The 12,047-nt window shown below is 47.1% G+C and overlaps 1 protein-coding gene across 50 annotated transcripts in view; it reads right to left on the reverse strand.

Annotated features, from left to right (window-relative positions):
- Cacna1c (calcium voltage-gated channel subunit alpha1 C) overlaps nt 1–12,047 on the reverse strand; it is a 625,112-nt gene that overhangs the window by 234,326 nt on the left and 378,739 nt on the right. For all 50 annotated transcript variants that reach the window (XM_078015416.1, XM_078015421.1, XM_078015414.1 and 47 more), the window contains exon 4: nt 3,593–3,732. In XM_078015416.1, the coding sequence (XP_077871542.1) occupies nt 3,593–3,732 (140 nt within the window). The remainder of the gene's footprint in view (nt 1–3,592; nt 3,733–12,047) is intronic.

The following is a 12,047-nucleotide window of genomic DNA, read 5'->3' on the forward strand; positions in this document are numbered from 1 at the left end:
GGATTGAACTCAGAGGCACTCAACCACTGAGCCACATCCCCAGCCCTATTCTGTATTTTATTTAGAGACAGGGTCTCACTGAGATGCTTTAGCACCTCGTCATTGCTGAGGCTGACTTTGAACTTGCGATCCTCCTATCTCAGCCTCCTGAGCTGCTGCTGGAATTATAAGCACGCACCACCACACCCAGCTCTCAAGTCTCTTAACTCTTTGATTCTGTGACTTAGTTTGGCAATCTGATGGTTTCCTATGTTAGTTGGATTCCTATGTCTTGAGTTCCAGGCAGAAGTTGCCAAGGATCAGGGGAGTGGATTCCTTTCTCTACAAGAGAAGTGTTCTTTCCACTGAAATCTAGATCACTGAAACCTGAGGAAATGGAGACCAGCTTGCAAGCTGGTCAAACAACATTCCAAATCCAAACCAGATTTTGTTCCCAGTATTTCCTGGAAGAAAGCAATATGCTTATTGGAATACAAGATGTTCACAAAATATTATTCAGTGAAGGAAGCAGAAATGAGACAGCTTTCTTCTCTATTAACCCCTACCCCAACTTGAAACTCTTTCATTAAGTGTTGTCCTTCAATTTTGAAGGGATAGATAATTTAGAAATGGGTACAGCAAGTGTTTGGGTGGGGACTGCTGGTTAGATGTTGTAAGGGCAAAACCACTGCTTTGTGCCTGCTGGACCCTGGGGTGGGTCCTGATGTGGATGCTTGGCTGTGGGTTTCTCGGGAGGTGATGGGCAGTTCTGCAGCCAGCTGCTGGAACTTTAAGAGAGGAGGACAAGGAGGCTCCATAGGACCCAAGGAATCAGAAAGGCAAGGCCATGCTGTGAGGGAGACAGGGATGTAACTAAAGGCTTTGTGGTGGGATAGAATCTCCCGAGTGAGGGACCTACTGAGGAGTCCTTGGTTCTTGGGTTCAGGGGAGGTAGATCACAGAGGCCCTTTAAGTCCCCTCCACATTCACTCATTGGTCCCATCTCCCCACTGCACCAAGGGGACTCCCCCGCTTTGAGAAGGAAATGACTCCTGTGACAAGCCCCCAGAATGGGAATGTAGAGACAAGAGGGATATACCCCGAGGCAGACTGGCAGCCCTGACCTCTTCTCTGATTTATAGGAGGCTAGAAGAAACCTTCGGTTAACTAGCTACAGAGGGAGGGGGCCCAGGATTTCCTAAGAGACTCAGGAAAGCAGAGGGAGGTTCATTGAATACTATAAAGGGGGCAGGAAAAAAGTCATGGCTGGAGAGCAGGAGTGAGCTACACCCTCTGGGGATGGAGGATCATTTTTCTAGTTGGAAGGATGAGCTGAGATTTAGACTGGGTGGAGAGCACCTAGGATCAAGGCTCCTGGAAAAGATAAACTAGTTGCTAAATATGGCCAAGTGTGAGATGAAGGGAGAAGACACCCCAAAGGTCATGGTGAACTGCAAGCTGAGCAAGTGTTGGCCTCATAACCTCTGTGGTTTAAAACACTACACAGAGGCATCTTTCAGAAGAGAGCCAAATCTGGATGCCTCCCTGTCTCCATCAGCCTCAGGGCCAAAACCCCAGGGAGAAGTGACTAGTCTCTGGACCAATGAAAAGTGTGCCTCCTGTCGACGTGGGGAGCACCAACACTCTAAGGGATGAAGAAAGGGCCAAAAAACCCTGCAAACATGCAGTATCGGCCAGCCATGCATGTTCTCCTGAGCAGGAAGGCATGGTCCTGCCTTCCCAGGGCTCCTATTTGAGGTCTCCCCTTTTTTGGTCTCCTTTTCTCAAGCTTCAGGTAAGTAAGGACATGAATGGAGCAGAGTATATCTAGTCAAATTCAGCCCTTTTCATAAACACGAAGCATCTCTGCCTTGTTTATGAACTTGTCCTGCAAGTCAACCCATCTCTCCACTGGTCCCAGAAGTGTCAACTCTCATTCCTGAGGCTTCTGTCTTTGCATGTGTCACAGGTTATCAGGAGACTGAGGCCTTGAGAAAGAGGCTGAATTTAAAAAGGATTTAGGGGTACAGGAAACAACCCACCTTTAGGACTTTTGCTAGGGTTTATTTGCTGAGTTCATTCAAGACGTTTCTTTAGCCACTCTGTTTATTCTGGCATGAACAGCGGTGGCAAAACCTCTCATGGAGCTGTGTCCTTACCCCAGGTCCCTGCAGCCAGACCTATTAATGGCTAATAACTTTAGTACTCCTCGTGACACCCAAATGCCCCTGATGTTCATGTGGCCAAAATGCGTCATTCATTGGCCAGGCAACATGAGACAACACAGGAAAAACCCTAACACGTTCCAAACAACTATTATGAGCCAGCCAGATGGCCAAGGACAAGGAAATAACTTGTAAATAATCTTGATTTGCTCCTGTGTTATTTCCTGCCATAAAGACCAGGCGCTCCCCCGAGATAATGAATGGCGAGTGCTCTGTTAAAGCCCGCAGTGGCTCAGGTGTGTACTGGGATAGCACAAAGGGAGTCACCAAAAATAGCCGCCTGGTATAACAGCCTCCTGACATCCTGCTCTTCTTACTGAATGCTGTGGGGACCCGGAATCATGCAGGGTGGCCACCATGGAAGCATTTGCTGGGTACCAAGTAACACAAGGTCAGCTTGGAAGAGCGAGCTTGTTGTTGAAGAGAAGCTGCTGGACAGGTGACCCCCGTTATCAACAAAACACAGGAGTCATTGGAACTTCATCCACTGTGTCCTAAGGTATTCTATTTCACACAGTGCATGCAGGCCTGTGAGGTACAACTATGTCATCGAGAATCTTGAAAGGAAACTTCTTGATAAGGAAATTGTCACTTCCAAAATGGGATTCTTGACCCTGCTTTTTTCTTTCTTTTTTTTTCTTTTTTTTTTTTTTTTTAGCCACTATCAACTATGCCTCATCCTAACATGGAACAGTATCTGGAGGAAGGTACCTCAGCTCAGGCCGGGTGGACTTACCCACCACCTTGGCCTTTCAGAGTTCTGTTTCCTTCTCACTTAGTTGTCTCAAGCAATCTGGTTTCTTGGGGCCACAGAGCAGGGCCCACTGTGGAGCTGGGGACAGGATGGTATACATGAGCAATCTGTGGACCAAAGGCATAGGCTCGGCAGGCATCCTCACATCATGCCACACGGGTGGGCTGGATACTCCCAGGGCAACCTGACTAAATCTGCTCAGTGATACAGTGGGAAAGCTGGTCAGAAGAACTGCTGGCTCAGATGTGGTTGGAGGGGGAGAGAAAAGTCGTTAAGCAGAGGAACTGCTTCATCTGCACAGAGGACCCTGGTGCCATTAAGAGCACACAAATTCAAGTATTTGTGTATATATTGTGGGCATGCATGTGTGCATGTGTGTATATATCTGCCTCTGTGTGTGTGTGTGTGTGTGTGTGTGTGTGTGTGTGTGTGCATGCTGATGCATGTGGGAGTGGTGCTGTTAGGTAATAGCTCCTCTCCCTTCAGAAAAAGTCTGAACTCAAAGTGATTGTTAACATCCTTTCATTGCCTGAAGGCTAGTACAGGTATGACCAAATCAAAAAGAGATACGAGGAGAGGGAGAAAGAGGTGTGCTCGGGTAAGGCAAGGAAAGGAGAAAGACAGATATACTTACCCTACAACCACAATTATAAAATCTAGTAAATTCCAACCGTTGCGGAGGTAAGCGTTGGGGTGAAAGAGAAGACCATAGGCGATTACTTTTAAAAATGCTTCCACAGTAAAAATTATGAGAAAGAGATATTCCACTCGTTCCTAGGAAACAAAAACAGAAAAAAAAAGAGAAAAAATAAGTCATTAGACTAGGGATGTGGAAAGTTCTGAACCAGCAGATCTCACACGTAGGGTCAGGTACCACATGAAGGCATGTCAGTCACCCACAGACTGCAAATACAATGGAAATTCCACAAGACTTTGTCACTTAGTGACATCATAGCTATCTTAGTTTGTGTAAGTACACTCCATGATGTCACTGAAATCACCTAATGTCACATTTCTCAGAATGTAATCCCATCGTTAAGAACACACAACAAGGGCTGTGGCTCAGTGGCAGAGCATTTGCCTAGCACATGCAAGGCACTGGGTTTCATCCTTATCGCCACGTAAAAAAAATAACAAATAGAATAAAGGCATGTTGTCCGGCTCCAACTACAAACAAACAAACAAACAAAGAACACATGATGGCAGATGAAAGAGAAGGCTCCCTCCTCTGTGGTAGACATAAGGAATACTAAAGAGTGGACCTCCAATCCACAACTTCTTCAACCATAAGAGCTCCAATCCACTATGGATTAAAGGGTGTGTGTGTGTGTGTGTGTGTGTGTGTTCAAAGTTCTCTGTTAAATTATAAATATTAGGGTGGTACACAAATTCACATTGTTTTCTAAACATCTTATTAAACCAATTAACATCTTATTGTACCCTCTTTGAAGAAAAGTCATAATGTCTTGATCTAAAGGGAAAAAACACCAAGAGAGAGGAGAAGGATGCTGAGCAAAGGGCTGGAGCAGAACCCCATGATTTTCAACATGCCTCGATTCTGCAGTAAAAAATAGTGAAGGTCACAGACAGGGTTCTGGGAGGGTACCAGCTGAGTACCCTCCATAACAGCAGCAATACAGCCAGCCACAAAGAAATCAAGACACTGAAGGTCTTGTCACAGCAGCCAGAAGACAACCTGCTCATATACATGGATCCAGAAATTTGAGATCTCTTCCGTGAGCAGACGAGACTCTGCCCAAAGACACAGACCAGGTCTGCCAAAGAAACGAGCCACCTGACCGTGGAAGCAGTCGCCAGGGTGGGTGATGAATAGAAAAGGCCAGCTCTTTTCTCAAGGAGCAGAGGGTTATCTTTTCTCTCCCTGCTACCTTGAAGAAGGGCTTTGCATTTAAGGATGCAGTTCCTGTCCCTGGGTGCCACAGTCCACAGGGCAAACTCATTGACTCAATTAGAGCGAGCCGACTCCCTGTGCTGATTCTCTCACTTCCCTCACCATTAATTGCTCCCTTCTCCTCAGCCCCCAGCACAGAGCCTTAATGGCCCCCACCAGGCAAAGGCTGCCTGGATGCCTTCATGCTCCACTGCTTTTCTCTGCAAGAGCTTCAGCTCCAATCTCATTGGAGCCACCAAATACTTGTCCATGTGCATTCAGGTGCAGGTTTTCCAAAGCAGGGCTGCCCATCCACTGTCCCCAGGAGACACTAAACTCAGAATCACCAGGCCCTCCTCTTCTGCCAGGTCAGAGGGAGCTCACTAAAGACATCCAGGTCCATGCACATTCTGGAAAGGGGCATGGCCTGCAAAGGCCCACCTCTCCTGCCAAGCTGGCTGGCAGGGTGCTCTAAATCTGGGGCACTTGGGAGTGTGACGGGTAATTCTGCAGGGACAGGTACCCTCTGCCCCAGTCACTCTTTCTCATCTCCTAGACATTTAATGAGCTCTGGCCTCACTGTGCCCAGCTCTGAATGACGCAATTTGAAGATGCTACGCTAAAAACTGCAGACTTCTGGGCCCCATCCAGACCTAATAAATAGATCTCCTGGCCATGAAGCATAGCAATATGTATTATAGACGATTCCAGGTGTTTCTGAGGCAACTCAAAATCTGAGGGAAGCCACCAGCACAGGTGCTGACAAAGGCCTCCATCAGGCAGTATCAGGAAAGGAGCGGAGGGTTCAGATTCAGTCACCATCTAGAAGACTCATCTTTTATCCTTCCCTTTTAGTACCCTACAGTGGGTCTGCGGATGTAGCTGCCTTGGTGGTTGTGACCCAGGAACAATCTATGATGTGTGGAAGCATCAGCCTTTTCAAATTAGGTGATACTGGGTTAGAGCGTACATGAGGCCATGATAACAGGGAAGACATCTTACAGAAGGGCAGCTGCAAGCTGAGGATACCTGTAGAAGGCAAGAGAGGGAGGAGCTATCAAACAGCCACTCAGCCCCAGTCATCTTGCCCCCACCCCATGAGCAAGCCGACTTCCTGTGCTGTCCACCCATCCACCCATCCACCTACCCATTCACCCACCCACCCACCCATTTATCCATCCATCTAATCATTCACCAATCCACTCATCCATCCATCCATCCATCCATCCATCCATCCATCCATCCATCCATCCATCCATCCATCCATCCATCCATCCATCTACTCCGTTATTCAAGACCAGGATGGTACAACTAAGTGAATTGTCAGAAAGTGACATGGAGTTCTCTTTGGGTGGCCTAGAAATGAACTTTTTGGGAGAGACAGCACCCAAGCTCAGAGTCCTTCCTCCCCCTCCAGGAGAACATCAATACTCCAAAGACTCCAAGGGCCCTACATGCTAGGAAGCTGGCATTCCCAGACAACTTCCTATAAACAGCTGGCACCCCCAATCCAGACTGCCCGGCACCAAGCAGTCTGTTTATTCCCTCATTGACAAGACTACTTTCCCTTGCTTATGTGCCCTTTAAAAAGACAGCACCGTAGGGGAGGAGGGGGCCCTCCACTGGGATGCAGACTCAGCAGCATCCTGGACCTGCTGCATAACTTTGTGAGATATGGGGATTGGGGGATATGTGACACTTCTCTTAATTAACTTTGGCCTACATAAGTTTTCCTAATGAAGGCTGTTCCTTACTCCATGCCATGTGACATCTGTTCCACACCCTGGTAAATAACACATAGTGATACAGAAGGATCCACCCCACACATCAGTGAATCACTCAATCAAAAATTCACTCAAACATTCACAAATGTGCTTATGTATGTGGCTGGGTGCTGGAGAGCTGAGATAAAGAGCTCAGAATCTGAGTGGAGAGGGAGCCTCAGTCCAGGAGGACAATGCCTTCCAAAGGAGCTCGGCATGGATGAGCATGCACTATCTTAGCTTTCCATTTATCCTCCCATGCACACATGTCCCACCTGGTCAACTGTATCATAAGCTCCTAGGGGACAGAGATTTTGATAGACAATGTTTTGATGGTAAGACTCAATAATCTTAATTCACCACCAACTGATATGTGTGGCTTAGGCTAAGTCACTTTACTTCTCTGCGTCTGTTTCCTCTTATGTACACAAAATTTTTAAAATTACGTATCTGTGTGTACACACACACACACACACACACACACACACACACACACATGTGCACACTCACAGACCTAGGCTCCTAGCATGTTTTTGGAACAGGTGAGGGGAAGGCTGAAAAAACAGGGCTTTGACACCTCATCCCCTCTTAAGCCAGAGCAATGCCACGTTAACCCACATTGGGTTGAGTTGTCCAAGGAGTCCTAACTGGCTAAATAGAGTCCAGAGAGCTAATATGATGGAATATGAACAGAGAACACACACACACTCGCACACACACAAAAGTAGTGGCTGCCTTTACCAACCACTCTGGAAGACTTTCGTTGACTTTACCTGCTGGATTCTGCATACAATTTTACTCAAGAAGAGGGATCACTGCTTTTGTAGTTTTTCTGATAACTTGGAACAGCAAAGTGTTCCAACTTATAGATGACTTCTGAAACACCTCTGAAATGCTTTGGCAAGTGAGGATGCTGCTCACCAGCCTGTGGTGCAGATGTGGCAAAGGTACAGCTAGATCCCAGGACCTGGAATGGAGCTAAGAGCTCTTTTTCACTTTCTCTTCCTGTTGTTCTGGGACTCATCATAAGTGCAAATAAACATTATAATAAAAATACCCATCATCTAAAAATTATTAATAATGGTGCTTTAGGGGAACACAAACTCCTTAGGAGCAGAAGTTAGGTTAGTTTAGATCTTTTAGGACAAGGACAACCAGGGAGGGACTGATGTGTCATTACATATAGGTGCGTTTCTGCAGCACAGCTACAAATACTGTAAAGCTGTGAAATGCCCATCTTCCTGTGCTGAGCACTACAAGGCTTTAGGTTTGCGCTGTGAAAGAGCCAAGGTATGAGAATTCATACCCAGAGAGACTGTGTCCCTACTTGAATTTATGCATTTTTTGAGGCTACCAAGAATTCTACATCAAACAGAATTGATGAGAAGCTCATTTACACGATTTTATCGAGGTACAAGGGAAAAGACAATAGACACAATAACAATACTTCACACAGCACACTGTTTTCCAGATGGTTTCATAACATAAGTACTGTTCAACCTGACCTCTAACTACAGTCTCCGGTCTCTTCTCCAGCTAAGAGACCTGAGCTCCTCGCCCTCCGATCCTCTCGTGCATTCATCCTGCATCACAAACACTTCCTGAGAGTCTGCTCAGCCCCAGGCCACATTGAAGCAGTGCTCTCTCAGGAGACTGACAGATGTGTAGAATGTTCAAAGCTGTAAGATCAAGAGACACACAACCCCACTTCCTCATTGTGCAGAAGATAGGGGCTGCACCTCTTGCCCAGGGGATGGGCACCTAGGTTTCTTAATGACAGATCCGGTGTGTCTTTTGCCACAGTGCAGCTGTCCCTGTCTATGGGCTGAGAAAGCTCTGGGTCAAGGTTTTCAATAGGCATCACTAGATAGGGCATCCCACCCTTGGGGTCTCCAATGGTACTTGAGACTCAGCCAGGAAGTGGATTTCCATCTACCAAGCAATAGATAAACTAAATAGGGAATACACATACAAAGGAACATTATTTAACCTTAAAAAGGAATGACTTTCCCACACATGCTATGACATAAAGGAACCATGGAAACTTCATGCTAAGTGGAAGAAGTCAGTCGAAAAAGAACAAATACTGTATGACTCCCCTTGTATAAAATACCGAGAATACACAAATTCAAAGAGATAGAAAGTAGAAAAGAGGTCACTAGGAGCTGGAAGGAGGGAGGAATGGGAAGACACTGCTTAATGGGTATACAGAATTTTAGTTTGGGGTGGGGACAGAGGTGATGGCTGTACAAAATTGTGACTGTAACTAACACTACTGAATCATCCCCTAAAAATGGCTAGAATTGCAAATTTTATGTTATTTATACTCTATCACAATTTTTTTTAAAAAGCATTCTTGGGGGTCTTAAAGGTTTCCTAGCCCCTAGCGGGTCAAGTTCCAACCTGGATCAGCTAAAACATGGCTAATTCATCAGAAAGTTGAACAGTGCGGGCTTTGGTAGGAGGACCGGGACAGATGCCTGGGCACCAGGATTGGGAAGATGGGAGCTGAGCAGGGAGGTGGGAGATAGGAGGCAGGTCCATCCCGAAGGCTTCAAACAGAAGCTTTATTTAGAAGGGGACTGGTGGTTCAAATGCTCTGGCTTTCTATTCAGGACATTTTTGCAAAGGATGAAGGGACACGGAAAACCATTTAATGGCCCAAGAGCAAAGCAGCCTCAAAAAGAACAATTCACCTATTTATTGAGGGCAAGTAGCAATTGCAGTTGGGTGAGTTGAAAAGCAAGCTGGAGTCCCTGGCTTTACAGTCGCTCCGTGAAAAACAAAACCACGGTCTATTTCTCTGTGCTTGCCCGTGATGCTAAGTTGAAGTGACTTCCTCATTTATCAGTTTCCTGCATTTATGTTTTCTTCCCTAGAGGCCGGCCTTGCCTCAGCTGCCCCAGCATGGCAGGTGGCACAGGTGCTCTGGACAGACTGACACCAGACCTCTGGGGGTCAGCCCAGCTTGCTCCCCTTAGGCCTTCACTGTCCTCCACCCTGGCCTGTGCTGACCTCCCGCAGGCAGCTCCTGGAGACGAGGTCACTGCTCCAAACACCCCCCCCCCCAACGGCCTCCTCTGAGCCTGTGTTTCTGTAACGCTAAACCCTAGAGGGCAGACACAGCCTGTTTCATTCCTCTGCTTGAAGCCAGCATTTGAACAATCAACCTCCACCAAACTGCAGCCCGAGATGAAAGGAAGCCTGAATGTCACACAGGCCAGCCTCCTCCCTTCTCCCCTTGACCTCCTCTATCTCAGGTCCGTCACGTCTTTATGAGCTGCCTATCTGTCATTGGGGAGCTCTGATTTTCTCAGAATGGCCACCATCCCTTCCTGTCTGAGGTTAAAAAAAAAAGATATTACATTTTCTTTGGGGGTAATGGAGTGGAGAGGGTGAGAGATATTACCAATCAGGGCGGAATTACTCCTGGGGACAATGGGCATATGCTTAGTGACCTGTGGGCTAGTAGGTAATTTCCCAAATGAGAGGAAGGTACAGCAGTGGCCTCAAACTCTCTACTAACTGCTTGAGTTCTTTTAAGGAGCCCAACTAACATCTGGCCCAGGGAAACATAACCATCTTTCTGCCTCATCCCACTGTCCATTCCCAATCTGGCACCATCATGGGTTGTCTGGGTGTTCAAGCAGCTTCCCGACTGCTTCCTGGACACCCAGGGGGATCTACTGCTCCAAAGCCTTCTATGGTTCCCCTCTGCCCTTAAAACAAAATCTAGCCTCCTTAGCATGGTGCCAAGGTCTGTCATGACATGACCCCCAGCTGCACCTTTGGCCACCAGCCCACACTCCAGCCACAGCAAAGTCTCACCATGCCCTTCTCCTGGCCCCTGCCATCCCTGCTCTGTCCTCCACCTGGCAAACTCCGTCTCATCCCAAGATGCAGCCCGATCTGGACCTCCCAACCCCTACCTGCCTCCCTGGACTCTGGAAGAGTGGAATCAGTCCCTCTTCATGGCCTTAGAGCCCTTGTTCATGTTACCATTAGAGCATGCATTATGGTATGCGCGGCTTCCATGTTCCTCCCCCATCCAGGGACAGAGCACCTGCAGGGCAGAAGCAGGTGTCTTTATCACCTTTGGTTAAACAGTATCTTTAAATGAAAGGCAAATTGTTGAGGAAAAAGGGCTCTGGAGCCACACACATCTGGGATCAGACTTTTCCTATGACAAGCTACATCATCTCTCTAAACTTCGGTTTCTTCACCAGAGAACTGGGAACAGTTATGCCTACCTTGGATCATTTTGAGAATTAAAATCACAGAGCTGTCACTCAAACAGCAGCTGCTGTCATTGCTACAGCCCTGGCACCTGTACCTATAGGAGCTGTGCACACTAGACATGCAACACACCTTTGTGGAGTGGACACATTCTTTCACCCCTGGGGCTTTGTGTCCTCCTCCCAGGTCCCAGCTCTGCCTGCTCCCACAGGGTCTCTTCTGGACAGCTGAGTGGCCAGCAGCACTGGCCCAGTTGCCTCTCTCTGTGTCCTCTCCCTCCCTGGCCACATCAGCTGTCCTCACATCAGTGGCACATTCACTGTCTTCTTTGGATCCTCTTCACTTCAGCAAAAACCAGAGACTTGAGGTCCCACATCTGCTTTCTATTATCAAAGCCACTTAAAAACAAAACAAAAACTCTCCCTGTATCCTGTCTGCTGGACAGTCATGTCCAGCTCCCTCCTTAGCCCTTTGATCTACAGGAATAGGTTCTGTTGTGGCTTCAGAAGCCCCTGGCCCTACAGTGACACATACTTTCCCTGGGTCTGTGCCAAACCAATGTCTCTTGAGGTGACTTATTTCAGCTATGGAGAATGATGGTGAAGGGAGATGGGCAGTGTGCTTAGGAGGTTTGCTAAATGACATGATCATCACCACAGTGCTAACTCGTATGGCTGAACTTTACAGTTTATAAGGTCTTTCTTTCATCCATTATGACCTATGACCCAGCCTTATGACCCACTGTGAAGAAGGAAAGGCTGGTACTTTTCTCCTCCTTTAACTCGTCTTCCTTCCATTTCTTCCTCACAATCACTATCACCACCATAACTATCACCACATCCCTATCGCTACACCATCACCACCACCATCACACCATCCCCATCCCCATCCCCACCACCACCTCCATCACCATCACCATTTCCACTACCATCACTACCATCACCACCACCGCCATCATAGCCACAATCATCACCACCACCCCCTCCATCCTAGCTGCCATTAACAACAGTCTGAGCCTGTACATAAGTTTTAATCCTAACAGAAGTTGCATGATGTTTACAAAATATTATCTCATTATGTAAGAACATGAGCAAATCTATCAAAGAGATTATGAAGTCTTCTACAAAGCCATGCAGCTAGAAAACAGTACAGCTCACACTCCCCATTTAATGACTTTTCCATTTTTTTGTGGTTATAGA

This window comes from Ictidomys tridecemlineatus, chromosome 6, assembly GCF_052094955.1.
Source record: "Ictidomys tridecemlineatus isolate mIctTri1 chromosome 6, mIctTri1.hap1, whole genome shotgun sequence".
NCBI lineage: Eukaryota > Metazoa > Chordata > Mammalia > Rodentia > Sciuridae > Ictidomys > Ictidomys tridecemlineatus.